The sequence below is a fragment of the Electrophorus electricus genome, chromosome 17, assembly GCF_041902795.1.
Source record: "Electrophorus electricus isolate QZ-2024a chromosome 17, ASM4190279v1, whole genome shotgun sequence".
In the NCBI taxonomy this organism is placed as follows: Eukaryota; Metazoa; Chordata; class Actinopteri; order Gymnotiformes; family Gymnotidae; genus Electrophorus; species Electrophorus electricus.
This window is the reverse complement of record NC_137513.1, coordinates 3,798,880-3,826,440: the sequence shown is the minus strand read 5'-3', so window position 1 is coordinate 3,826,440 and position 27,561 is coordinate 3,798,880. Positions and strand designations below refer to the sequence as shown.

General features: G+C 38.3%; 2 protein-coding genes across 2 annotated transcripts; both read left to right on the top strand.

Moving 5' to 3' along the window:
- The first annotated feature begins 307 nt into the window (after nucleotides 1-307).
- LOC113568738 (alpha-2-macroglobulin-like) lies at nucleotides 308-20,138 on the top strand. The gene is made up of 34 exons (XM_035534180.2): nucleotides 308-427; nucleotides 1,150-1,330; nucleotides 1,417-1,573; nucleotides 1,689-1,741; nucleotides 2,031-2,051; nucleotides 2,174-2,339; nucleotides 2,439-2,523; nucleotides 3,593-3,713; nucleotides 3,826-3,946; nucleotides 4,537-4,646; nucleotides 4,762-4,932; nucleotides 5,024-5,257; nucleotides 5,377-5,589; nucleotides 5,692-5,841; nucleotides 7,599-7,724; nucleotides 7,915-8,008; nucleotides 9,081-9,237; nucleotides 9,429-9,654; nucleotides 9,742-9,868; nucleotides 9,955-10,076; nucleotides 10,185-10,236; nucleotides 10,623-10,706; nucleotides 12,978-13,154; nucleotides 13,263-13,338; nucleotides 13,501-13,657; nucleotides 13,757-13,831; nucleotides 16,244-16,406; nucleotides 17,003-17,193; nucleotides 17,310-17,525; nucleotides 17,912-18,033; nucleotides 18,473-18,554; nucleotides 18,647-18,715; nucleotides 18,896-19,001; nucleotides 19,082-20,138. The coding sequence occupies exons 1-34, from the start codon at nucleotides 342-344 to the stop codon at nucleotides 19,120-19,122; spliced, it is 4,332 nt and encodes a 1,443-aa protein (XP_035390073.1). The 5' UTR covers nucleotides 308-341; the 3' UTR covers nucleotides 19,123-20,138.
- Nucleotides 20,139-22,788: 2,650 nt separating this feature from the next.
- LOC118242503 (pregnancy zone protein-like) lies at nucleotides 22,789-25,018 on the top strand. Its single transcript, XM_035533963.2, has 4 exons — nucleotides 22,789-23,040; nucleotides 23,128-23,254; nucleotides 23,343-23,464; nucleotides 23,760-25,018. Exons 1-4 carry the CDS (start codon nucleotides 22,789-22,791, stop codon nucleotides 23,817-23,819), a joined length of 561 nt encoding a protein of 186 aa, XP_035389856.2. The 3' UTR covers nucleotides 23,820-25,018.
- The last annotated feature ends 2,543 nt before the right edge of the window (nucleotides 25,019-27,561 follow it).

Below are 27,561 nucleotides of genomic sequence, written 5' to 3'. Positions count from 1 at the left end.
TGAATATCCACTGAAATTGTTTTAGTGTATACTAATGTTTCATGATCATGTAATATGCGGCTATGTTTCATGCTGTCTATCAATCAGTTCATGCATTATTAAAGTTTAAAAAAATGTTATAGACCTTATTTTGTTTGCATTCCATTCTGTCTATTTCTAATGACTCTGTCTGGAAAACAGTCACTAATAGGACCTGCATGCAGTGTAGCTAAAATGTTTTGCTTAAAGTTAATCGTTAATAAGATTATGAGTCCAAATATTTATAGAGGACATTCTTTGGCTAAACATCACTTTAAAAAGGTAGGCAAACCCCAGCCTGGTGTCAGTGGCTGTACTACACCATGGATATCAATGGAATTCACATAAGTAAAAGGCTATTGTTAGCCTGCCTCCTCTTTAGCACTGTCTATGGACAAACCTCAGGACCGTAAGTAATTCTGATAGTAGTCTGGAGGTAAAAGTGAATAGCCTTTTAAGTGTGTCATATTGTAATATATTCACATCGTGTGTAGGTAGACAGACTTTAGTTTCAAACCATATAAAACCCAATATTGCATATTTCATGCTAATGGAACTTAACAAACTTTTAGAATCTAAATATAAATAACAATATTTTATTGTCTACATTTTTTCTGAACACATTGATTAAAAAAAAAAGAGATTACATTCCTTAGATGTCACTCTGATTAAGATTGACTTAAAGTTAACAGATACCCGTTTAACACAAAATGGTTATTTATGATTGAAATGCAGCTAACATTTTCACCAACTATTTGATATATGTAATTTGCAGTATTTTATGTAGTAACTCCAGATATGTGTACTGTGGCACTGAATGATTCTTTTTTACTTTAAATTGAATGATTTTAAATTAAATGACTTGTGGCTTTTTTAAAAATAATGATTTTTGCAGATTTCTCTGCCCAGTAAGCAACAGTTAGATGGTAAGAGAGATTACAAAACTATGACATTGATCACTTATTGCACAGAAGATTGTAGGTCAGTTTACAGTTTCGCAATAGTAATATTGATCACTTACAAAGTTGCTGAGTTCTCTTACAACTCAGAGTTGCAGTAATGTTACTTTTTCATCTCTTAATTGTTTTTAATCAACTGATTACAAACTCAAAATATTAATTTTGTCTGTAGATTTTTCATGGTGACATTTCCTGCAGTGATAGAGTCTGGCTCTGAGGCGAAACTCTGTGCGAGTCTCCTGAGGCCTAATGAGACTCTACAAATGACCATTTACCTGATTCACAACAATCACAGCAGAACACTTGTAGAGGAGACAGTAGAGGAAGAGTTTCATCGCTGCTCCCAATTCAAGGTCAGAAACCAGTAAGATAATTTATTTTTCCTACAGCTGTTATTGTTGATTGAAGTCTAGGGCAACATATGTCTTTATCTCTACAGGCTCCAGAGGTTGATGGCCAGTCTCTGCAGGAGATCAAAGTACAAGTGAAAGGTGAAAGTTTTGAGATGACAGAGAAAAGCAGAGTCCTGTTTAAATCCTACAACACTCTAACATTTATTCAGACTGATAAGCCAATCTACAATCCTGGCCAAACAGGTAATTCATCCTTCCTGTAATATGTGTCACTATTTCCAGTTCATGTATATGATTTATATGGAAATGCTACTGAATATACAGTTCAGAACATTTCTGTACCATTTGACTCTCACAGTGAATTTCCGACTTGTCACCATGGATTCAAATTTTGTCCCCTTTCAACAAAAGGTAAAAGGAGTCTGTGTCATGATCAGTCCCTTCCATCTTCCGTGTCCCATGTTTTCCCTGTCTTGTGTTTTTTAGTTCTGTAAATCTAAAATCTAAATCTAGTGCAGTAAATCATTACAATCAGAATGGCAGATTAAGTAATTTGCTGTATAATGGATTTCCATGTAATTACATCTTTAGTTTTTAGTGTGTTACATAATGTCACAGTAGGTATGTTGATAGTGTTTGAAGGTGTGATGATTCTTAATCAAAATGACAAAATACTGATGCACAGTCCTACTCTCTACAGTATAGCACTGTGACACTAGAGGTAAGATGATGTTATCACATACTAATTACATATATACTTCTATAATTATAATTATATTTTCATTTGAATGTGTTAAATTAGATTAAATATCAATAGATTTTTTCTTTCGTGGAACCAAACAGGATAATAATAATAACAGGATCGGTCAGTGGACAAATGTGTCCTCCTCAGGCCTGATACTGCAGCTTTCTCATAAGCTGAATTCGGAGGCTCCTCAGGGCTTGTATAAGTTGAAGGCCAACATTGGTAACAGGCTGGCCGAATATCATTTTAAAGTGAAAAAGTATGGTAAGTGACAATATTAGTGCAGTATTTTGTTTATGTATGCAATTAACATTATTGATATATATGTTATTACTCTTATAACAAATTGCATTTGCCTTCCAGTTTTACCCAAATTTGAGGTTACAGTAAAAGCACCAAAAGAACAAAGTGTTGGTGAAGAGGAACTGAAGCTAGAGATTTGTGGAAAGTAAGTGCCTCAATCTCTCCTAGGGCTTCACTTACTAGAGCATCAGAAATACTTTCCTTTTATTATTGCTATTTACATATAACCTTTCTCATACACAAGAACATACCATCGAGAAGCAGCAGCCAATTTTGCACACAACATACTCTCAACCAGAAACCACAGTCCCCTACAAGATTGAACAGGCTACACATACAGGAGAGTTTTAGTGTATCAAATCAACCTTACCATTATGTTTTTGGAATGTGGGAGGAAACACACACAGAGAACATGGCATCTCTACCCAGATAGGGACTCAAACCCAATGCCCTACTACAGAGAGGCAAACGTGCTAACCACCAAGCCAACATGCTTCCTTGTATACCTGAAGGACTCCCTGGAATCTTCCACAGTTACACACACACACACACACACGCACACACACGCACACACTGTAAGGGTAGGCAACAGGCAAAGGCCCCCTCTGGCCACCAGAGGGGGGCCTCGAGTCAACCACGCTATTAATCAGGGTAGATGCCCAACAGCTGGGCTAGATCGATAAAAGTCCAGTGACCCAGTCATTCACTGCTGGGTCTTTGCTAAAGTTTTGAGCCAAGTGCCTAGTTGGTAACTTCAGGTATTGAGGTCTGTGAGTCCTTGTGCCCCATTTTATTTCTTCCCTGTGAGGGTATTGGTGTTTTTACACGTCATTTCCCCCCTTGAGTCTATCTCTCTCCTGAGGCTTGCCTTAGCCATTAAAGTTCCTCCCCATTTTCTGGTTTTGTTTGGGAAGTTTTAGTTTGTTTTTTTCCAGTGCATCAGGGTTGCAATTCTTCCGATAGCATCCTTTGTTCTCCCCTTTTCCATGCTCTGCATGGTGTTTAGTTTTTGCTTTTGTTTTACCTGATCCAATATCTAACTTTTTCTGCACATGGGCTCACCATCATTAGAGCATGGTTGCTCACCCAGTAGGTTGTTGGTGTCATCATATAGCTGACCTTGGTTCAAGCCCACCTTAGACTACCTGTCTCTCTCATACACACTTCTGAAATATATTGTGACTTCTCTGCACTCTTTACTGTACATTTTAAAGGTACACATATGGACAACCAGTCTCTGGCAAAACACTGCTGCAGGTGTGCCGGTCATTCAGGAGGTATACTTATTATAAGGATGTCCCTATGGTTTCACCATGTCTGACTCAAACAGTAGAGGTGTGTATGCTATAATGCATTGAAGGTCATTTTGTCTCTCGCTAATGAAATAGTTCTGATAAAACATTCAAATATTTGTTTGTGGTATTTGTTTTTGGGATTTTCCCCACAGCTCAGTAGGACTGGTTGTGCCTTTCCCTCCTTCAATATATCAACGTTCATGAATCCTGAAATGGAAAGTAATTTACAAGATTCTCTTGGTGTTACTGCCACAGTGACAGAGGAAGGCACAGGTGAGCCATAAACAGATCACTGAGTCAAGAGGAAATGTGTTTTAGAGCAGTCAAAGGATTCACCCTAGTCATGCTAGTTCAGATCCTCACAATGCCACATATTCTGTTGCTGGGACTCCAGGAGAGTATAACTGGCCTGCTCTCTGGGTGGGAAGGTTGGCTTTGTTCCTCTCTCCCTTTATTGGTTTATCATGTGATGATAGCAAATATGGGCATCTGTTAGCTCACATCTACATAATGGTGTAGTTACTGTGTCTGGAGTCATGTGCCTGGGAGGAACAATTTGTGACAATGTTTTCCTCAGCCCTCCTCTCCTTGGTGGATGTTTTTCATGTAATAATAATTTCTTGTGAATTGCCAACCCAGCTAGTACATAGGAACTGGCTAATATGGAAGAAAATTGGGTAAATTGGTAAAGATCTCTATGCACCCCTGTTTTCTTTTCCTCAGTTTGGACAGAGCACTCTCAACCATTTCACTGCGAGTTATACTGTTTATGACTATGTATGTGACGAATAAACCGAACTTGAAGATTATATAGAAGATATCATGAATATTTAGCAATTCTCATTTTGCTTAATATTTTCTAGCAATTTCCATGGTAAAGTCTGAACGTATACAGCTCACTTTTCAAATTGGTAAGGTTGAGTTTCTTGATTTACCAAAAACCTTTGAACGAGGGACAGCTGTAGAGGGAAAGGTAAGATTTTTTTTATTTCAAACCTCAATTATGTCCATTATATTGACTAATTTTCCATGTTTTCAGATTTTGATACCAGAATGTGAAAAACAATGTCTTTTTCAATGGTCAACAGATCAAACTTACAAATTTCACTGGAAAAGTCATTCCCAACAAGATGGTATATCTTCTTACTGGCGAAAGGAGGTCTCCAAAACTGCTTCTTAATCTCACTACAGACATGAACGGAATGGCAAACTTCTCAATTAATGCCCCTGATGACACTGAAACACAGATGACTCTGTTTGTATGTTATGTTGACCTGACTTCTCAACACAATATGAAATCACAGAATGTATTGCCTTGCATTTAAATGTTATTGTTCTATTCTCATCTAGGCAAATGTCATTCCAAAAATCCAATCCAACACGTACAAAACACCCCATTTTACAACCAGTGAAGCCCATATACAACTGTTCCAACCTGTCACACCTTACAGTCCAGTATACAGTGAACTGTTACTAGAAAGTTTAAACGAACCACTAATATGTGGTAGAGAAGTTTCCATTACTATTAAGTATTATATTGTTGGGGAAACCAATGAGATTTTCAGCACTGATATTATATACATGGTAAGTACATGCAGAAATATTATATGTGTAATTAAAACATTGGCCATGTGATTTACTCTATTCCAACAACTATGAATGAAATGCAGAGTTTTACAGTATCATTTGTTTTGCCATTACAGGTCTTATCTAAAGGAGCAATAGTTCATCATGGCTATGAGAAAATTGAAGTGAAAGACTCCAGTCAGATGAGAGAGGGAAAACTCTCATTTAAACTGCCTATTGGTGCTGAAGTAGCCCCTGTGGTGCAGGTTCTGGCATACTGTGTACTGCCCAGTGAGAACATCATTGCTGCCAGCAAAAATTTTGATGTGGAAAAATGTTTCAAAAACAAGGTAAAATATTTTTTTGTTTTTAGCTACAAGATCATTTAGTGTCCTTGTTCATCTGTGAAAAATCTAAAACTTTTTTTTTTTTCCATTGTGGGTTTCCATCAGGTGTCTCTGCAGTTCTCTCCCTCCCGGGCAGTTCCTGGGGAGGAGAACACTCTCCAGCTCTCAGCTCTGCCTGGTTCACTGTGTGGCCTCAGCGCAGTAGATCAGAGTGTGTTCATCATGGAGCCCGGAGATCGCCTGAACACTGACAAGGTGACGTTCAAATTTGCTGAAAATTATCTACAAGTTAGTGGTGTCTTAAAATCCCACTACTGCATCTATGGTGTAACGATTCTGCCGGCCAGAATGCCGAAGGGCGTGGAGCAGGACGCACAGACTCTCTCGATAAAGTGATACATTTATTAACATCACATACGAATAGCGGTGGTACTCACACACAACATTAGTGACAGACATAATGTACACATTTAAATAAACACAGACTACATACGAGTGTTAACATACAGCAGCAAACTAACAATAACCAACACAATACACACACCAACAGAAGTTTAAATAGACAAAGAAACGGGACGTTAAACCCCGTACAGGTGCGTGCAATTCTGGAGGGCGTGGTTACACGCGGGGTGAACCCACGTGATCGGGGGGGGGTCATAATTGGGTCATTTAATGAGTTAATGAGTCAAAACATAAAATTTGTTGCAAGTAAGCTAAGGCTACTGCGTACTGAATTTACTTCATAACACTAGAGATCTTTCCTGTTACTGTAGTTTTTTTCCCCACTAGTTTCTTTATTCAATTAAGCTTTTCAAGCTTGAGTTTTATTAGGTCAGATTCTGTTTAGCTTGCAGTTGTTAGTTAGCTGTCGTAAGTTAGTTAGCTAGAGAAAGTCTGAAAGTGACTTTCAGCAATTTTAAAAGGCTATATCTCTGGTCATCCTTGTAAAAGGCTGATTAACCACAGTGGGATATGATTGCTAAATACACTTCAAAAAACTCATTTTAACGATCAGTAGCTTTAGAAATATTTGTATTTCAACTACTTAATGATCTTGCAGTTTAGAGAATCTAGTGACATCTGGGAGAGAAAACTATGTATGACAAAATGTATCAGATTATAAATGTCTTTATTTATCACAGTGTGTGATTAAAAGCGTTTTTTTTTTCAAAACACCATTATTTTTCCATAGAGAAAACGGGTGGCTCGCAATGCCAGTAGGAGGCCACCAGAGGGAGGCCATGAACAGGAGCTAATCAGGGCTTGTTAGTCAGATCTCTGACAGGTGGCCTCACCCTATGTAACAGCTTCGTAAAGGGCGCTCTGTGAAGCCTTGATGTGTGACTCTCTGTGCTATGCTTGCTGGTAACTGATATGGTATTAGGCAGTGGTCCTCTCTTGACTCTCTGACCTGGTTTCTGAGAGACTGTTTTCTCGCTCTGTGTCTCTGGTTGTTTTTCCTGGGGAGAGTGCTCTCCTCTGTCAGTTGTCAGTTTGTTTACCTGTTTTGTCTGTCTGTCTAATGCACCTCTTCTGTAGTGTGATGATGATTAAAATAGAGGTCCTTGACCAGGATAGGCACAGGTTAAATGCCTGGACTGGGCTAGTCAATTGTGCCCTACTCCAGTTTGCACCAAGCCCACCCCTTCTCTTTTTCTGAGTTTCTTTCTCTTCCCAGGGGTGTAGAGGGCAGAGTAGTGCACTCTAGTGCCCCCACTCTGTCAGATCTATCTTCTTTCCTGTAGTGATTTCATCTTTTGAATGGCTTATGCTACTTTTGTTCACTCCCCTTCCTTGCACCACCTCATCTGCACTTTGGTCCATCTAGGAGGCCCCTCTCTCCTACAGTACCCACCAGGGACACAGTCTGGCAGGGTGCATCACCTCTGATCACCCTGACAGCCTTGCTGCCCTTTAGACCCTGAGTTCCTAATATGGATCTTACACCTACTGGATGACGCAGTCTATTATAAATAATATAATAATGACATATTAAATTATATCTACCCCAGGTCTTTCGTTTGTTACCAGTGACAGCAGTAAAAGATTACATGTATGGTGTCGAAGATGAGATGGAGTGCTTGCATGTGCGCCCTCGACGACAGACTCGAGGCGATCATGTTTACAATACTTTTAAGGTAACCTTGACTGGCGTAATTAGTTTGGTATTAATGTTAATAAACTAGATAAGTGAAAAAATAATAAAAGCATTTTCTATAATGCTTGAATGGGTTTGTATTAAAGTGAATTAATATCATTGGAAACTTTAATGATCAGATACATAATTCTTTTGACAATGTATATTTGATTATGACATCACTTTGACAGAGTGTGGGGATAAAGATGGCAAGTAATTTGGCAATTAGACATCCATCATGTTTGATGTACAAAGGCATACAATATCATCGCGGCTTTCATTACGGTAATTAAATTTTTTTTTCCATGACAGTCATAAATTATTGCTTAGTAAACAGTTGGATTTTGCTTTTATTTAATTATATCTTTACTCTGTCCGCTGTGGAGAACTCAGTAACTGTCTTAGCCAGTGAGGCAGCAGAGACATGGTCGAGTGTCACCTGCAAGCCACTGAGTGAGTGAAAATAAACAAGCAGGGCTATTGCTTTATGTGTTGCACCTATGGATGAGTCTTTGGGCATATCAATCATAACTGGAGTTCCTGAGTCTGCAGCAAATTCTCCTGACCCAGTGAATAGAGGCAAGAATGCCTTGAACATACTGAATTTCATTTTTGCTATTTTAACGTCTCTCCTCCTGGTGTTTGTGAGGTGTAGAACACACTTGGGTTTTTACCCTTATAGTAATTCAAATTGATAACCCTATCAAGGCTTGGGGGAACTGTCGCATGTATCATCTAATGGTGATTCCTAGCAACCTTGTGTACAAACTTACGAAGCAAATTTTTCAGGGTTCAATTGTTCAAGCAGGCCATCTGTGTTCGGATGATAGATACTGGTTTGAATCAATGCAAATATCTCAATTACATACCTAGTTGTGTGTCAGTCACAATATCTTTTGGGACTTTGCTTGGACACAGATGAATAATTTTAGATCTGTTTTAGACCTGAATTTTAAAATGACTTGTTTTTCTGGAAACCTTTTGAACTTGACTACAGTTTTGAATATCTCTTCATGTTTTACTTCACTACATATGCAGGTGAAACCCACATGGCAATAAATCAATTAGCCTACCTTTATCTTGCTATATGGGTCATTGATGAATCTCGACCAGCCTCTTGCTTGCTACACACAATTTCTTCAAGTATTTGATACCATGACATAAACTGATAGTAACAGATGAGAAACCACACTTACAGAATCCAAAATAGAAATGATGTACATTGCGATATGTAAATGTCAAAATTATATCCAGATACCATCCTGCCACAAAATGCATGTTACTGCAAGATGTAAATGTGGTCTGTGAGCGAAAAAATATCAATTGCATAATATATGCTAATTTATTATTATTTCAGTAAGATACCGCCAAAGAAGTAATGGGATTCAAACAATGCTACGGATTCGAGAACACCGTGTCAACTTAGCAGGTGCAGCAACAGGTGTTTCAGCGCCTGTTGAAACAGTTCGCAAATTCTTCCCAGAAACCTGGATATGGCAACTTGTTGAAGTTGGGTTCGTGAATTAGCATATTAATTCATGGAATTCATTTTCCTTTGTGTATTAACATATTTTCACTATGGTATTCATTTTTGTATAGACACCATACTTTTTGTGTTTTCATAGCTTTATATTCCATATAAGTTTGCATATGGCACATTGTAATACATTGAATACAACATGTTCATGATTTTCTTTTCCAACAGGGACTCTGGATCAGCACAGGTTCCGGTCACTGTCCCTGACACCATCACCACATGGGAGACGGAGGCTTTCTGCCTGTCCCCCCAAGGTCTGGGACTTGCTCCTCCTGCTGAGCTCACTGTCTTCCAGCCCTTCTTCCTGGAGCTCTCACTGCCCTACTCCATCATCAGGGGAGAGATCTTTGAGCTCAAGGCCACTGTGTTCAACTACCTCCCCAAATGCATTATGGTACTGAATGGTCAAGAATTTTATCTTTCCCATTTTATCTTGCATTAAATATGCACAGTAAACCAATCCCCTGTGCTCCTCATACAGGTTAAAGTAACTCCAGCCCCCTCCACACACTACACTCTGAAAGCCTCCTCTGATGGCCAGTATTCATCCTGTTTGTGTGCAAGTGGTAGGAAGACCTTCAAGTGGACTCTGACTCCATCTGTGCTTGGTGAGTTTAATTCTTCTCAAGTTTGCATGATATCACCTTTTATTATATAACAGCAATACATTTCTACCACAATTTATGTGTTACAGGAGTCATGAATGTGACAGTCAGTGCAGAGGCTGAACAGTCCCAGACTGTGTGTGACAATGAGATTGTGAGCGTGCCAGAGAGAGGCCGTATTGATACAGTTACACGAAGCCTGATTGTACAGGTTGGTACCTGGAAAATATAATTAAAAGGTGAAAAATAAGTGTATAAGCTTAAAGTCAATGGTATTAGTTCTGTAAAATAAATAATAAATCACTATTTTCTCATGTAGGCTGAAGGAACTGAAAAAACCAAATGCCAGAGCTGGTTGCTTTGTCCACAAGGTTAGTCTTGCACATATTGGAATCAATGATTTACATCCCTCATCTACTTTACTACAGACATTAATGTATTAGAAACACCTCTAATCAAGTTAAACTGAATCTGAAATTCCACAAACATTCATGTTAAATCTGTAAACATTCTTGCATTCGCATGGCAAAATGATAAACATAAAGTCCAAATAGTCTTTAGGGAAAGACTTTAGAGGTTCACATTTGGAACAGTAGGCTAATTCTCCACTAAACACTAAGTTAAGCATTTCTAATAGGGTGGTTAGGAGATAGTTGTGCTGTGCCCACTGATGAATCAATATTTATTTGAACTTGTGCATAATTAGTGCATAAATTCACTGCCTGCTAAAGACCACCTTTTACCACCTGGCTGACAGGGAGCAGTGTTTCAGAGGAGCTGGAGCTCACTCTTCCTGAAGATGTAGTAGAGGGATCAGCAAGAGCTTCTGTTTCAGTGCTTGGTAAGACACAAATCTCAGGTGTATATGAAGAATTTTGTAACTTTAAAGTGAATTTGACTGATCCCCTATATAAACTATATAAATACACATAATTTTATAAAATAATGATTTTGAAGAAAAATAAAATGGATTTTATTGTGGGACCAGAAGCTTATATTTGATGTCAGAAAGAAGATAAAACGGTGTTCATTTCTGACCTCTTCTGCCTATGTCAATACTTTATTCCCATCTTTCTGAAGCATATCTGAGGTTATATATATAAATATATTTGAATATGTCTGTTAAATTTAAGACTGTTACTATTAAAAGTAAAATGAATAAGTAAAAGAAAATTAAATATTAAAAGACTATATTGTAATTATAGCAAGTACCCAAAAACACATTAGGATCCAATTGTGAGAGGTTTTATTTTAGAAACACAGGCTACAAATGCACTGCATGCAATTCATAGAAACTCAGAGGTTAAGGCCAGTGGGTGAGGCTTTTAATGAGGGCGTACCAATCAAGGGTCATACCAGGAAGGCTGAGTCCGGGAGGATTCCGAGGGTTAGGCTGGAGATGAGGTCTGGAAGGTAAGCACAGGTCAGTGCCCAGGGCAGGAGGGCAAGCGAGCGAGAAGGAGAGAGAGAGAGAAATGCTTGGTATGCTTCATTAGGACAGCAATACTTTGCAAAGAAGAAGAGGAAAGTATTCGCTCTCATGAGAAAAAAACCCTATGACTCAATAGAATAAAGCGACCATTGTTGTTATTTAACAAATGGTAGTCAGCTGAATGATAGAGGTAAGGTAAACATAATCAGACTGATCTCAGATAAACCTAGAACCCACATGGTTGGGATGCTTTTCAGAAACCCAAATCGTGTGCTAGGAACCATCTTGTATAATTAATTATGATTATTATATTATTTATATTATTATTGTATATATTATTATTATGTTATTATATTATAATGGATGATGAAAGCAGTTTCATTGTTACAAAGAGCTTGTCTTACATCATCAGAGGTGATGTGAAGCACAGCAGATAGCCCTCACAGTCGTCTGCAAACAAATCATGCTCACACTTCAGTCCACATGTCCTAGCGGCTCTGCACAATGAAATAAAAAAACAAATGTAATTGACAACATGGACATAACAATAGGTGGACTTTGAGTGCTACCTAGAACTATGAAACAGTTATGGCACATGAGATCACCAATGAGTAGGAAATGGTGATTTTCATGCTTCTGACTCTGTGTCTTTTCAAGTGACACACAGCTATACAGCTGAGGTGTAAAAATCGACTTATTTGGAGTGGGCGCTGGGTGGTGTAGTCACAACGTTGCTGCTGTTATGGACAATATACACATTATGTGGGTGAATGTGACAGGGCTACCACTAAACAAAGTGTTTTCCCAGACTAGCTGCTGGCTTTAGCTTAAACTTAAAGTGCAGCACATGTCAGTTTGGGACAACTAAAGCCAGGGCCAAGATTAAAAATTTTTACAAAATGTTTAAAATCCCAAAGGATCTTGAAAATGTGAGACTCCACACACAATACAGACTGTATTTGGTTGTTCATCAGTCCCCAGATTTTATTTCCCTAAATAAAATACTGTACACATTTTTGAGATTGTTTACAAGCAAGGGTTCTGACGATTGGGTTCAACTGTCCAAATCATTTTCCAACACTGCATTTTACCTGAATGAATCTTGATTTACATGAGAATCGCTATTCACATTAGAGAATCACATTTTGTATTTAGAGTGCCAAGAGATCAATGTGAAAGTGGGAGACCTCTTGCGACTGTCAGGTGGATCAAATCATTCTGATTTTCAGGATGATTATCACGTGATGTAGGCCTAGCCTAAGATGCACACAGCATTCTTCCACCAAAGTGCCATAGCCACCAGCAAACCTGCTGAACCTAGCACATGGCACTGTTCAAGTGGCATAAAGACAATGCTCAATTGTATCTGTTATTCTCAACCCTGGCCAAAGCATACCAGTCAAAATTACCTGCAAATCTTTTCAACAGCAGGACACACTCTGAATGCGCAAAGATCAAATTTTATGCCTGAAAGTATGAAAAATATATTCATATTTAAAAATAAACAAGCCTGTCAATGTTAATAAATAAAGACTAATGTGGTTTAATTTGTTTGCAGCTTCATACAGACAAGAAAAATGTACAAATGCTGGAAGGGTGCTGGATTGCTTATAAACTGCATGTTTTTTGGTATGGAAGCACATCATTTACTTAATTAGACTATTTTTGTTTGGTGTGCAGGAGACATACTGGGACTTGCCCTAAAAAACATTGATGGACTACTTAGGATGCCGTATGGCTGTGGAGAACAAAACATTGCTCTCCTCTCCCCCAATATCTACATTCTTCAGTATCTAGAGAACACTGGCCAGCTCACGGCAGCTATCCGTGAGAGGGCGACTGAGTTCCTTAAGAGCGGTGAGAGAGTCTTCATAAAGGAGGTGTTTGAGGTGACACTAACCACCCTTAGATGATTCTGGATGGAAAAAAAAAAAACAGGATAAAAAATAATTCTCTTTCACACAGGATACCAGAGGCAACTGAACTACAAGCATTACAGTGGTGCATATAGCACATTTGGTACAGGACATGGAAATACATGGTGAGACTCCTACATTAAATCATCACGCATACAGCTAGTGCAGAAATTTATTCAAGATCCTCTGCATTCCTTCAAATAAGACTTTTTCTGTCTGCCGATTGTTTCAGACCAGAAGCTATTTTACAAAGACACTTTTGAACATGATACAAATATCTCCCTCAGGTTAACTGCTTTTGTCTTGAGGACTTTTGGCCAAGCACAGCGTTACATCTTTATTGATCCCCAAAATATTAACAGTGCAAAGCAATGGCTAATAGGTAAACAGAGACCAGATGGCTGTTTTTTGAAAAAGGGGAGACTGTTCAACAACAGAATGAAGGTATGTGATTAGTTGTGACTGGAATAGTGCACAATACATGTTTCTGAGGAAATTAAGATAATCTGTATCTATATTGAGTAACAATCCAATATATTTTAGGGTGGCGTAAATGATCATATAACTATGACAGCATACATCACAGCATCAATGCTTGAATTGGGAAATACAGTAAAGGTAAGTGCACCAACAGACCAGTGTAAGTTCCACATACATTTCCTATATTCATATGTAATAAAATTGCTTTGGGAAACAGAGCAAAATTATTCGTTAGGATGTATTAATATTTAGACAGTATATTCACTTAGAACATATTTCAATTAGAAAGTATATTCAATGTGATACTCTTTTGCTGCTTTGTTGCTGTTTTGTTGTGGCAGTTCTAGACCCTTTGATCAGGGGTGTGGGTGGTGGAGGGGAATTGGGGCCCAGTTACTGTCTACCTCTATATCTTACTGTTACTATCAGTTAGTCTACCTTTCTACCTTACTGTTACTATCAGTTACTGTCTACCTCTATATCTTACTGTTACTATCAGTTACTGTCTACCTTTCTACCTTACTGTTACTATCAGTTACTGTCTACCTTTCTACCTTACTGTTACTATCAGTTACTGTCTACCTCTATATTGTACTGTTACTATCAGTTACTGTCTCCCTTTATACCATACTGTTCTCCAAACATTCTCCAAGTCAGCTTGCTCAATGCATTGTGGATAATAAAAGGTAAAAGTTATTCAACATTTTATTTTTTTTATGCCATCTTACATGACTATTAGAATTATTGTATAACTAAATACTAGAACTAAAGTGGAATGCTTAGACAATCTAGGCAGAACATTTTACTCACCTTTATTTATTCTTCGCTTCTCCCTTTATATATATATATATATATATATATATATATATATATATATATATATATATATATATAACACACACACACACACAGTTGGGCTCATAAGTTTACATACCCTGGCAGAATAATGATACTACAACAACTTTTCTTTTATTCATGTTTAGTGGTTGGGTCAAGCCATTTATTATCAAACAATTGTTTTTGCCCTTTTAAAAATCATAATGACAACAGAAACTGCCCAAATGACCCTGATCAAACGTTTACATACCCTGGAAGTTTTGGCATCATAACATACACACAAGTTGACACACCCATTTTTAAATGGCTACTAAAGGTAACCATCCTCACCTGTGATATGTCTGCTTGTCAATCAGTGTGTGTGTATAAAGAGTCAGTAAGTTACTGGGCTCCTGACAGACCCCTGCACGAGACATGGGGAAAGCAAACGAATTATCAAAGGATCTGTGGGAGAAGATGGTTGAACTTTATAAAACCGGAAAAGAATATAAAAAAATATCCAAGGAATTGAGTGCCAATCAGCAGTGTTCAAACTCTAATTGAGAAGTGGAAAATGAGGGATTCTGTTGAAACCAAGTCAAAGTCAGATGGACCAACAAAACCTTCACCTACAACTGCCAGGAAAATTGTTCAGGATGCAAAGAAAAACCCACAAATAACGTCAGCTGACATACAGGACTCTGGACAAAAAAAAAAAAAGTGGTGTGGCTGTTTTAGGATCTACAATAAGGAGGCACTTGAAGATGGGCTACATGGTCGAGTCGCCAGAAGAAAGCCCTTACTACACCAATGCCACAAAGCAGCCTACATACAATATGCCAAACAGCATAGGGACAAGCCTCAGCTTTTTGGCCTCAATTATAAACGCTACATTTGGAGAGGCGTCAACAAGGCCTATGATGAAAAATACACCATCCCTACACGGAGGTGGATCGCTGATGTTTTGGGGATGTGTGAGCTACACAGGCACAGGGAACTTAGTTAAAATTGATGGCAGGATGAATGCAGCATTTTGAGAGAATACTGGAGGAAAATACTGAAGTTGTTACTGAAGTATTATCATTATTATTATTTTCTGAAAAATATTTTAAAAAATCACACATTCTGCCAGGGTATGTAAACGTATGAGCACAAGTGTGTGTGTGTGTGTGTGTGTGTGTGTGTGTGTGTATAATATATATAAATGCTTTCTGATTTATGAAAGCAGCTCAGTACATCACCTCACAAGGTCTGAGTAATTTACTGTTTTGTCATTGTTGTACAGAACTACAGTTATCTACACACATGGGTCAAATCACAATATCATTTGTAAATGGTCAGTGAGAATTCCCCAGGTTGGCAGATTATTTTTCATTACATAAATTGCCTTCTGATTTGATTTCTGAATGAATGTAGCTTATGAGAAAACACTGTATTTTTCTACACCCTAATTAACATTTTGGGTGGCACAGTAGTGTAGTGGCACTGCTGTCTCAGTCTTGGGGTCCTGGGTTTGATTCCTGGCCTGTCTGTGTGGGTTCCCTCCCATGCTCCAAAGATGTGTGTTAGTTTTATTGGCGACTCTAAATTGGCCTGGAGTGAGTGACTGTGTGCATGCTCTGTGATGGATTTGTGCTCTGTCTAGGGTTGGTTCCCACCATGTGCTCCTGGAATAGACTCTATGACCCTGAATTGGTTTAGAAGATGAAATAATAATTGGTAGTTTGGTTGCAGGATCCTGCAGTGAGTGGAGGGTTGAGATGCTTAAAGTCCACTATTGGTAACCTGACAAACACCTACACAACCGCCCTGTTGGCTTACGCTTTCAGTCTGGCTGGAGAGAATGACACACGAAATCAGCTGCTAAAAGAGCTGGAGAGTGTTTCCATTTCAGGAGGTATGTAATGAATTATGGATGTCTCTCCAGAGTCAGTTATTCATTTGATCAGAGGTTCTCAACCAATTAACTGAATTATTTATGCATCTACATATTTTTAAGTGAACTATAGTTAAATATGTAGTTATTTCTACAAATGGACGATGTAGCTGAGGCTCAGTTTAATCTCTATTTATACTCTATACAAATTCTATTTTACCAAACATTTTATGCTTATGTATCATTAAACATTCTGGTTAATGAAGACCAAGGTGTATTCAACATTGGGGGGAAAAAGTGTTGAGAGAATTCTTTGCGTGGGCTCCCTTTTAGATTTGCCAAGATGATCCTAAGAAAGCTAAATGTAAACTTAAACTTTACAATCAATGTACTTATCACAGTTCAATATCCAGTCTTAAATACAGGGTTGGTTATTTATTGTTTGTTGAATCCTTTATCAGGGCATGCCTAGAGTCATTAGAATAATTTGTCAAAATTACAGCATAAAATATTTCATTTGATTTTTGGCTATATTTTTATTTGTTGGGTTATGGTTTTCCTTTTCCTTTTCTAATTTCCTTGTCTAAGCAAGCTTATTTGTGCACTTTTAATTACAGATGGTCGCCTTCATTGGTCTCAGTCAGCATCAGGTGATTCGGACTCCTTAGCAGTGGAGATCAGCTCCTACGTGCTGCTCGCTGTTCTCACTACAGATCAGCTCTCTACTGCTGACTTGGGCTACGCTAACAGGATCGTCAGCTGGCTGGTGAGACAGCAGAATCCCTATGGAGGCTTTTCGTCCACCCAGGTATAAAGTACAGCTTTCCTTCTAACTCTTTATGCATTTACTGGGTCTGAATACACAGAGCACAAATCAACACTGTGTTGAAAATGTATAAATGGTTGTTTTTGTGTTTGGATCAGGACACAGTGGTAGCCCTCCAGGCTCTGGCTCTGTACTCCACCAAAGTGTTCAGCTCAGATGGCTCCAGCACAGTAACTGTGCAGTCAGCAGGTGGAGACAGTCACCAGTTTGATGTCCACCAAAACAACAAATTACTGTACCAGGAGAAACCTCTGCAGGATGTTTCTGGCAAATACAGCATTGAAGTAAAAGGATCCACCTGTGTGTCAGTGCAGGTCAGTGTGTCTGTATGTCCTGGTCCTACATTGGGGATTTTTAAAAAATCTAGCATTTACTAAGATTTCAGTGTCTGTTTTCAGAGGAAATAGCTTTTTCTGGATCTTATTGCAATTTATTAATAAATAAATTGAGATTTGTGCTGTGCATCAAATACTGTTTACCTATAGTGGTTGATAGACTTGAAACATCACAGCAATTCTGAAGCAAACAAAAGATGACAACCTCGCAACATTATGCCACAACACAATTGCATTTTGTGAATATTAAACCATTCCAGGGAAGACAAAAACAAAGGCATCAGTTTAAAACCTAAAACTCAAACTGCTTCACAGTTGTGAATATGTGGGTATCTGTACCTGATATCTCTTACCTTATTTTTCAGATGGCCCTTTTCTACAACATCCCCACACCTGCTGAAACCAGCACACTTGGCGTCAAGGCTAAGACTGAGGGAAATTGCACAAAATCATTTGGACGCATGCTCTCTGTTAACTTTACTGTCACGTGAGAATGGATTTGTAATAAAAGTAATCTAATAAGGAAATTGTGCAACAATAACATTGATAGTTTTACATGTGGTTGGTGGGTAACAGATTCTATGGTAAATGTAAAGTAAATGAATATGTATGGTTAATAAATATATTTATTACTTTTTAGTTTAGTAAGTTAATCTGGATAAGAGCATCTGCTAAATGCTCTAAAATTATATATTCAATCACCTCTTTATTTATTGCAGTTTAAATGCAACATAACTGCAAAGATTGTGAATTATGTGTCTAATGTTGAACTGCCTATAATCTGGGATGGGTGCAAAAACAATTCATTTTTTGTCATCTGAATAAATCTGATTATCCTTTTATGATACCATCCCTGTACTGACACTGATAATTGTTTAATATTTTTTGCCACAAATGAAGTTAGTGACTAGCTTTGTTCCCTCCAGATACAATGGGGCGTTGTCAAGCACCAACATGGTCATAGTAGATATAAAGCTCTTATCTGGGTTCACAGCAGCTCCTGGTGAAGTAAGTATCAGTGGTGTTAACATTTATTTTTATACTTGTTCAGTTCCTTTATGTTCATCCATTAGAAGGAAGTAATTATATTCTTCTCTTAGCTAAAATATAGACCACTTGTGGAACGGGTTGATGCCAAAGATGACCATGTTATCATGTATATAAAGGAGGTGAGAGAAAATCAGAATACAATAATCATTAACTGAGCCATATATATAATTTTATACATATAATTTTATATATGTGTGTGTCGTATAAAGATATGAAGATTCCATTGTATTGTGATTAAAGATGTAGAGGTAGAGATAAAGTTTCTGAACACTCAATTCACTGTGTGGTGTTTGTAACAGGTTCCAAGAAATGTTTCTATGAATTATGAACTACATATAGAACAAGTGCTTCAAGTTAAAAATCTCAAGCCAGCTGTGATCAAAGTTTATGATTACTACCAAACAAGTAAGATTTTGTTGATGTGATCAAAATATGTTGTATTTCTGTGACCTGTATTACTGATTTGAAACAATTCTTTCCTCCAGGTGACCAGTCTGAGACGGAGTATTCCTACCCGTGTGCATGAGCTCTCAGATCTACAGCCTCATAGTGTCAGGCTTAAGACCCACGAATCTTTGACTCATGGATCTTTTGATAAATGCTGATTTTATTTTCTTTAATCAGGAACAACCAAATAAGATCATATTAAAATAAATATGAACTCAAATCAGTTTTTCAAATCAGCTCTTGTTTTCTAATCAGATGTAAATTGACTTTTCTGATAAAATACGTTGTTTCTTATCCTCTTCTCAAGTTTTGGCATCAAGTTTGATATGAGGACAGGACCACTTTACAAATGATTAACCATGATGAATGAATATAAGAATTCAACCAAATGAGGCAACCAATTTTAGTGAGCAGAGCTGAAGCCAATTATCACTTCCTAATCAGCGTCTCAGTTAATGGACACTGGAAATGTACAAGACTCGTGAAAGCACGTGGATTGTGCAGATATCTGGTGTGCCTGCACAATACTGTTCTGTTTGCAGTAGCTACCTTGCAAAATGTAATCAATGCCTGTAAGTGGTCAATGTACTTTGATTCCACATAGCAAACCAAACTGGCACTTTAGACTATTGGAGAACTTCTAAATGTCTCTTTTAAATGACAGCTTTATGGAAACATTATTTGTATTGCTGTTGTTTTGAAGCTATGAAGTGATTGTGAAGATTGTTAATCAAGTGATAGAATGTCCAGTCTACAGAGGAGGACAGGGGCCACAACACAATTCTCTTCTGATCCTCCCATGACTAAAAGATCACATCTGGGGCCCTGACAACATTCACAAGTTCATATTCCTGCCCAGGACTGGGCTCATCTGTCTATCCCACCAATCCAACATAGGAAAGAATCAACAGCCAGCAGTTCCCATCTAATGATGAAACAACTGACATTTTTCATGTTTGCACAAATATGCCATTTTTAACAAAGGATATCTGGTTTATGCCGCCATTAACAAACACAAAGCCTGTAATCATGTGCAGATTCTTCAACCTTTGCACAAGAATTTGGCTGTCAATGAAAGAAAAGAAAATCTGAAAAGCCCAAATTCTCTGGTCTACTTCGAAATACCCAACTTGGTTATGAAGATCCAATGACAACAGTCCTTGGTTTAATGCATGAAACTAGTATCTTGTAATTATAAATGTTTTAGTCTAATTAGTAATTACGTTTACACTGGCGTTGCACTCTGTTGTATAGTCAAGTATAAATTATGGATTTGCACAACAAACTTTATAAGTTTGTATTGCTAATACAGTCTTGAGCGTTCTCTGCTTGGTAAGGTAGGCTCTGGGTTTTTACATTACTATTTGTTTGGCTTAGTCAGTTTCAGTCTTGTCTTTGTGATAATTACTATTTGATCATTACAGCTGTGATTTCAGGAGACTTAGGGCCTGATAACACCTCCCTCTGTAACTGGATCCTGAACCACAGTCAGTCCAGATCAGGAGCACCATCTCCAGAACCATCTTACTGAGCACTGGGGTCCCCAGTTCACTTTTTCCACTGTAAAGAGAGCTCAGTTGAGAACAACAGCAGGAATCTGGGGATTCTGCTAGCCTTCTCAACATTCCTGTTTGGTAATGCTCTACAATACTTTATACTGTTTCCTATATGTATAAATGGAATGATGGTAGCCATGTGACCTGTCATGGTATGGTCCAGGGGAGAGAATAAACACAATATACACAATAAATCCAAATATAAAACTATCTCTAAAAGGCACAGCAAAACTGTGTCTTTTTCATTTCCCCTGGGGTTAGACAAAGTAAGGACAGTAAGGAACACACCCAAACTTATCACGACTGCCATACATGAGCAAATTGAAAAGCTGTCAGAACCACATAAGGTATGCATACACAAAATACACAGCATAATGCTGGTAGCTGGTATATATATCAATACAGTGCCCATAGGACATAGGACAAATAAAACAAATTATGCAGCTTCACTTGTGAGCCAAAAAAAAATAAATAAATACAATTTGCAAACAAACATTTAGAACAGACATTTTTTTGTTTGTTTTTAGGTACACGGCAGTATTATGCCATCACCTTCCAATGTTCTGAACTTTAAGACTTCCAGCACACAATAGTAAATATTAAATCAAATCAAATAAATCAAAGGCTATCTTTTTTTTTTTGGTCTTTAATAATGTGTATAGTCCCAAATAAGTGAAGTATTTGCACAACATGGTGTCCCCAAGCTGAGCATAACCTTGGATAAATCAACGGTAATAACTCGTCGAGCCCAAGAACTGTCTAAACTCTTTCATATTCTTTGGGGTTCTGAATTCCATTACAACACTCACCTTGGACGGGTCTGACAGAATACCCTCAGGTTTGACAAGGTAGCCTAGAAAGAGGAGCTCACTGAGGCAAAACTGACAGTTTGAGAGACAAGCCAGCAGACTGGAGCCGGGTAAGGATTTCGCTGAGGTTTCTCAAATGCTGCTTGAACGTTGGTGAAGTAACAACAATAATGTTAAGATAAACTGCATTAATTTTGGAAGAGAGGCCAGTGAGGACTGTATTCATGAGCCTCTGAAAAGTTGCTGGGCCATTGCTTAAACTACTTTGAACTTGTATAGCCCACAGTTTTGGTCCTTGAATTTTCTTCTACTGCCACCTGCCAGTAGCTGTGTGCTAGGTCAATAGTAGAGATAAATTATCTCTGAGCTAGGAAGTCTAGCAATTCATCAATCCATAATTGGCCTTGCTCATCACATTGGTCTGGCTTTCTGACTCTTCCCCCTGTTCTTAGATGTCATAAAACCTAAAGATTGGAATGCAGGAAGCTCTTACCAGCCTGGTTATACTTCAAGGAACTGTGACCATAAATTCCATCAGACTCAAACCCTTACCAGAACAACCAACTTTTCTCATCCCACAGAGATATGTTCACAAATATATATTTTTCTTTTCGAAACAGATTCACAAAATAGCAACTTGCCATCTAACCTACTATGATGTCAAATGGTAATCAGCCAGTAATCTATGGCTATTTTAATAAAATTTTCAAACTGTAATGTTTGCTGATATTTGGTGTCTATTGTTTGATTATTTTGTTCATTACCTTATTCTTAATGCAAACAAGTTGTTAACCGCTCCTGATTGTGTTTACTAGACATATTATGCGAACCAAGTAGACAAAATATATTAGTCAGTAGTTTGTATCTTCTAGAAAATAGAAAAGGAATTAAGGTGATTATCCAATTGTTCCACCCATCCTAGGGTGCGCTGTTGAGCCAGCAACACTGCGGAAAATGGACACTCTCTCTTAAAGTTATCCAGGCGGTTTGATGGAAGAAGGACATTCTCTCTCAGTGCCACCCAGGCGGTTCGAGTCATAAGAACAGGCATTTCCCTTTTTCCGTTACTATATAAACACGACTGTTTATATATCAAAATTAGCTCAGTAACTCTTTCCTCCCCTCTGCGATGCAGCCACATCAATCCTATAATTAGTTCTCTTTTCGACAGTTTCCCCTTGTCATGGTACAGCCTCCTCCTCCCAGACGTCTCCCTGTGTGTGTCTGTGTGTGTGTGTGTGTGTGTGTGTGTGTGTGTGTGTGTGTGTGTGTGTGTGTGTGGCCACGCTCTCCCCGTGTATTACACCTTTGTGTACTACACAGCTTTGTGTTCCATATAGGTTTGCATATGGCACATTGTAATACATTGAATACAGCATCATGTTCATGATTTTCTTTTCCAACAGGGACTCTGGATCAGCACAGGTTCCGGTCACTGTCCCTGACACCATCACCACATGGGAGACGGAGGCTTTCTGCCTGTCCCCCCAAGGTCTGGGACTTGCTCCTCCTGCTGAGCTCACTGTCTTCCAGCCCTTCTTCCTGGAGCTCTCACTGCCCTACTCCATCATCAGGGGAGAGATCTTTGAGCTCAAGGCCACTGTGTTCAACTACCTCCCCAAATGCATTATGGTACTGAATGGTCAAGAATTTTATCTTTCCCATTTTATCTTGCATTAAATATGCACAGTAAACCAATCCCCTGTGCTCCTCATACAGGTTAAAGTGACTCCAGCCCCCTCCACACACTACACTCTGAAAGCCTCCTCTGATGGCCAGTATTCATCCTGTTTGTGTGCAAGTGGTAGGAAGACCTTCAAGTGGACTCTGACTCCATCTGTGCTTGGTGAATTTAATTCTTCTCAAGTTTGCATGATATCATCTTTTATTATATAACACAGCAATACATTTCTTCCACATTTTTTGTGTTACAGGAGTCATGAATGTGACAATCAGTCCAGAGGCTAAACAGTCCCAGACTGTGTGTGACAATGAGATTGTGAGCGTGCCAGAGAGAGGCCGTATTGATACAGTTACACGAAGCCTGATTGTACAGGTAAAGATCACATCTGTTTGCTCACATTGAGATGTAAATCCTGGAGGCCTGACAACATTCACAAGTTCATATTTCTGCCCAGGCCTGTCCTCATCTGTCTATCCCAACAATCCAGCATAGGAAATAATCAACAGCCAGCAGTTCACGTCTAATGATCTAATGACTGACATTTTTCATGTCTGCACAAATATGCCATTTTCAACAAAGGATATCTCTTCTATTAAAATCATTACAAGCACCAAGTTCTTTGGTGATAATCTAGCACAAACTCCTCTCTCCTACCATCTGGGAAAAGGTGCCGAAGCATTCACGCCCTTACAGCCTGCCTTTGTGCCACGCTGCTGCCCAAAGCTAACAATGCGAACTCCACTACCCAGGATACCTAAGGCAGTCATGTGGCGAGCCAGCCACCAACCTCCACCAATCCCCAGTTACACAGACGACCCTCATCTCTGGATTATTAAATATTTATACCTTGTTTCTCATTATTTTCCTCTATATATATTCCTGTGCTTCCTCTTTGTGAGGGATTGCTGATATGCATGTTACTACTGAGAGTTTATTTTGTTCTAATAGTTCTCTGGTTCTGACATTGCTTGTTTTGTGAATTATGTCTGTTAGGATTTGACCCTCTGTTTTGTCTGTGGACAGAAGCCAACTCATAACCGAACTCTGCCTGCTCTGGTTTAAGTTGAAAAAACTCCCTGTAGGAATTGTGTGCTTTATTATGGTAATGATCCTGGAATGTTTAACAGTTACATCTCTGGATTATTCTCTTGTTAGTAATGTTATTTACCCTGACTCTACCCACTAGTGTCACGGAACGTTCCTTCCCCCACGAGTCACGTGGTATGGTCCACCGCGTGCAGGGGATTAATGTTAAATGTTAGTCTGTCTACATAAACCTCAGCCCGGGTTTGCTCCCCGTTGGTCATTGTCGCCCTGTAATGTTCAAACGTCTGTATTGCTGTCATACCCGTTTGTATCGTCTTTCGTTGCGTGTGTTATTCGTAAATGTTATATGTGAGTGCCACTGTTAATGTCTACGTTGTATGTTAAAAAACGTCACTGTCACCGTCGAGGCAGCCTGCGCGTTCTGTTCCACGCCCCGCGGCACTCAGTGTTGCAGTGAGCAACTGCGTGTTTCTGTTTCATTACACTGTGCAACGGTTTCTTCCCCCATTGCCATCAAACTCCTCAACTCGCAGTGACTGACAACAAATATGATCAAATACTGTTTTCCATTTAACAATACTCTGTTCTTAAATTAATGTACTGGCTGTCACCTCAGTGACTTCTGTATGTTATATCACAATATGGAACATCCTTAGCACACATAATTCTCACATGATCAAAAGTAACACTAACATAGACTCTGGTGAAGAGTTCAATACAAGAAAAATACACTATATACATTGCCCAGCTAGAAGGTGCAAAAAATAAAATAAAATAAAATAAAATAGATGCAAGGTTAAATTCAACATTCATCCCTGCGGATGTCAAGGTATCTAAATTATAAATACAAATCTTATTTTTTAAATTTATTTATTTTTTTGTATTAGATAATTAGGAATTGGCTTCTTTCTTCTTTTAAAGCTTTTATCTGTACAATGTGGAAATATATGTGAAAGTTCCTCATTACTCTTTGTCAACTCATACATTATGAATGAATAGATATTACAATGAGGCTATACTAATGATAAATAACAGAATTATAGCAGAGAGAGAATGAGAGTGAGGGAGAACAAAACCAAGAGTGATCTCCAAACCTCCAACTCCTCAGTCCAACAGCTTTGGCCCAGCTCCACTTAGCTCATTCAAACTCCACCTAGCTCAGAATTTCTTCAGTCTTATCTTGACCAAGAATAGGGTTTGCACATCATTGACTAAAGATAACGACATACCAGTAACAGCCCTCACTATAAAACATTAGGTATCACAGCTATACGAGCTCCCTCCTGGTAGAACACTGAAATACAGTCCTGAATAACAACTGACCCTTTGTGGTGGTGCAGGGCCAAAGTGACCACTGTGAGCAAATGTGGGGGTGAATGAGAATAGGACTTCATATACCAGTTTGCCCTAACACCTTAGTGGATGCTGAACTTCGGGATGTGCAGGATGTGATGTCATGCAGTTCTGATCTTGTTGGTAAAAGCAGTCAAGGGATTTCCTGTGGGCACTTGTCATTTTAAGGTACCAAATGAGACAATAATTCTGTTATAGTGCAAAGCTGAAGGTAATTCTTGGTGTGCAATTGAATACTTCAAGAATTGCTACTTCCTTTTATTTCTGAGTATAACCCTCAATGGTATGTCTCATCTTCTCTTATTTCAAATAGTAGAGAACATCTTGCACCAGTGAAAATATTCTGGCAGTCTGTCCATAGCAATAAAAAATACACACCTTACCAAATGAGTTTCAAAGGACAAAGAGGGCAATAGCACTTTTGTTAAATTTAAGGTATTGGAGTATAAGGTGAAGATACAAGTGTTAATAACAGTCATTGTTATTTGGGACAGAACATGACTCAGTCGTAGAATATAGTCATAGTAGACAAAAAGACAAAAATTACCAAGGCTCATATTTTTACATTTGTGTTTAGCAAGGAGGCATAGTAGCATGGACTGATCGAAGTCAAACCCTTTCAATGACTTGCCAATTCATACAATTATGTATATTGTAACACTTCTTACCCGGACCGACTAATTTACTAAGCTTGGTGGCTCAAGCCACACTCCGCTAAAACTAGTACACGTACGTTAGTTACATTATGGAGTTTACCTTATGAATGCGAGTTCGACGTAGATCGATTATACGACAGTGATGATAAATGAGCATTTGCGTTTAGCTAACTAGCGATTCTCATTAATGGCTCAGTTTGAAATTTCTAATGTTCGTTATTTAGCCTTAGCCTAAACTTAGGTTTCCCATTATGATGCAGCATCTTTCCAAACACGATTAACACTCAGTGTATTGAATTTTTTTTCAGTGTATGATTTAGCACTAGAAATTCACACAAGTCACCCACGCAGAAGAGAAGATAATGCATACAAGGCTAGAAACATGACCTGCCAAAAAACATTAGACCACTAAAGTAAATGCATTAGCTATCTTAGCTAAGACATTGGTTATTAGCAAAAGGGAGCACTGCTAATCAGGTCTCCTCATATTGATGCATAAAGAGATATTTAAAAATATCTCAACACATTCTTGGTAGTCATGCAAGCTACTACAAGTTCTCGTTGCTGAATTATTTGTGAGTCAAAGAAGGTTTTGGCCTTTTGTTTTGCCTTCATTAAATGCCACTCCTATGATTAAAAGTACAATATATATCAGTCCTTTTGCATGTGAGCAGGGGATATATCAGTCCTCTATCAGTCCTCCTGGGAAAGAGCATGGAATGAATCCCTTCTCATTCCAAATTCATGAGTGGGAGGTTTGAAGTTTGTACAGGTCAAACATGTCACTGACCGTGCGTTATTTTATAAGTAAACAGTCTAAAGTATAGCTCTTACTGCTTATGACCATTGCCATGATTTCACCCTCACAGATATAGGTCTTATTCTGTACATATTAATAAACGTATTTCAAAACACCATGTGCTTTAGCAAGATTTAAACACTGGTGTGTTACATCAGTATTAGATCTAATTGCTAGCATTACCTGGGGAATGCCTTTCAGTGCAATAAAATACTGTTAAACACTTTTGGTGTCATTTTTATAGCTTATCGTATAAAGGTATTTTATTAATGTAGAAGAGGTGTGGTATTAAAACAAAAAAAATGCCACTTTTTATTACTGATGTTAAAGAAGAGGCAGTTGTCCAGTTGCCTTCTACTATAAGGAGCAGAAAATATCTCACCTATTCAGAAAAAAAAAACTGTCTTGGAAGAGTGGCTGAATGAAAATATGGGAATAGCCACTTACACAATATTCTACACATTGCTTATAACACCTATACAATAATTTATGTATGTACATGTCAATAACAAAGGACAAAACATAGTTTATGGTTGTCTGTAGTTCAATACCTTAATCCCATTATGAACATTGATACTTTATACCGACTATTGTAGTCATGAGTCATGGTCTAA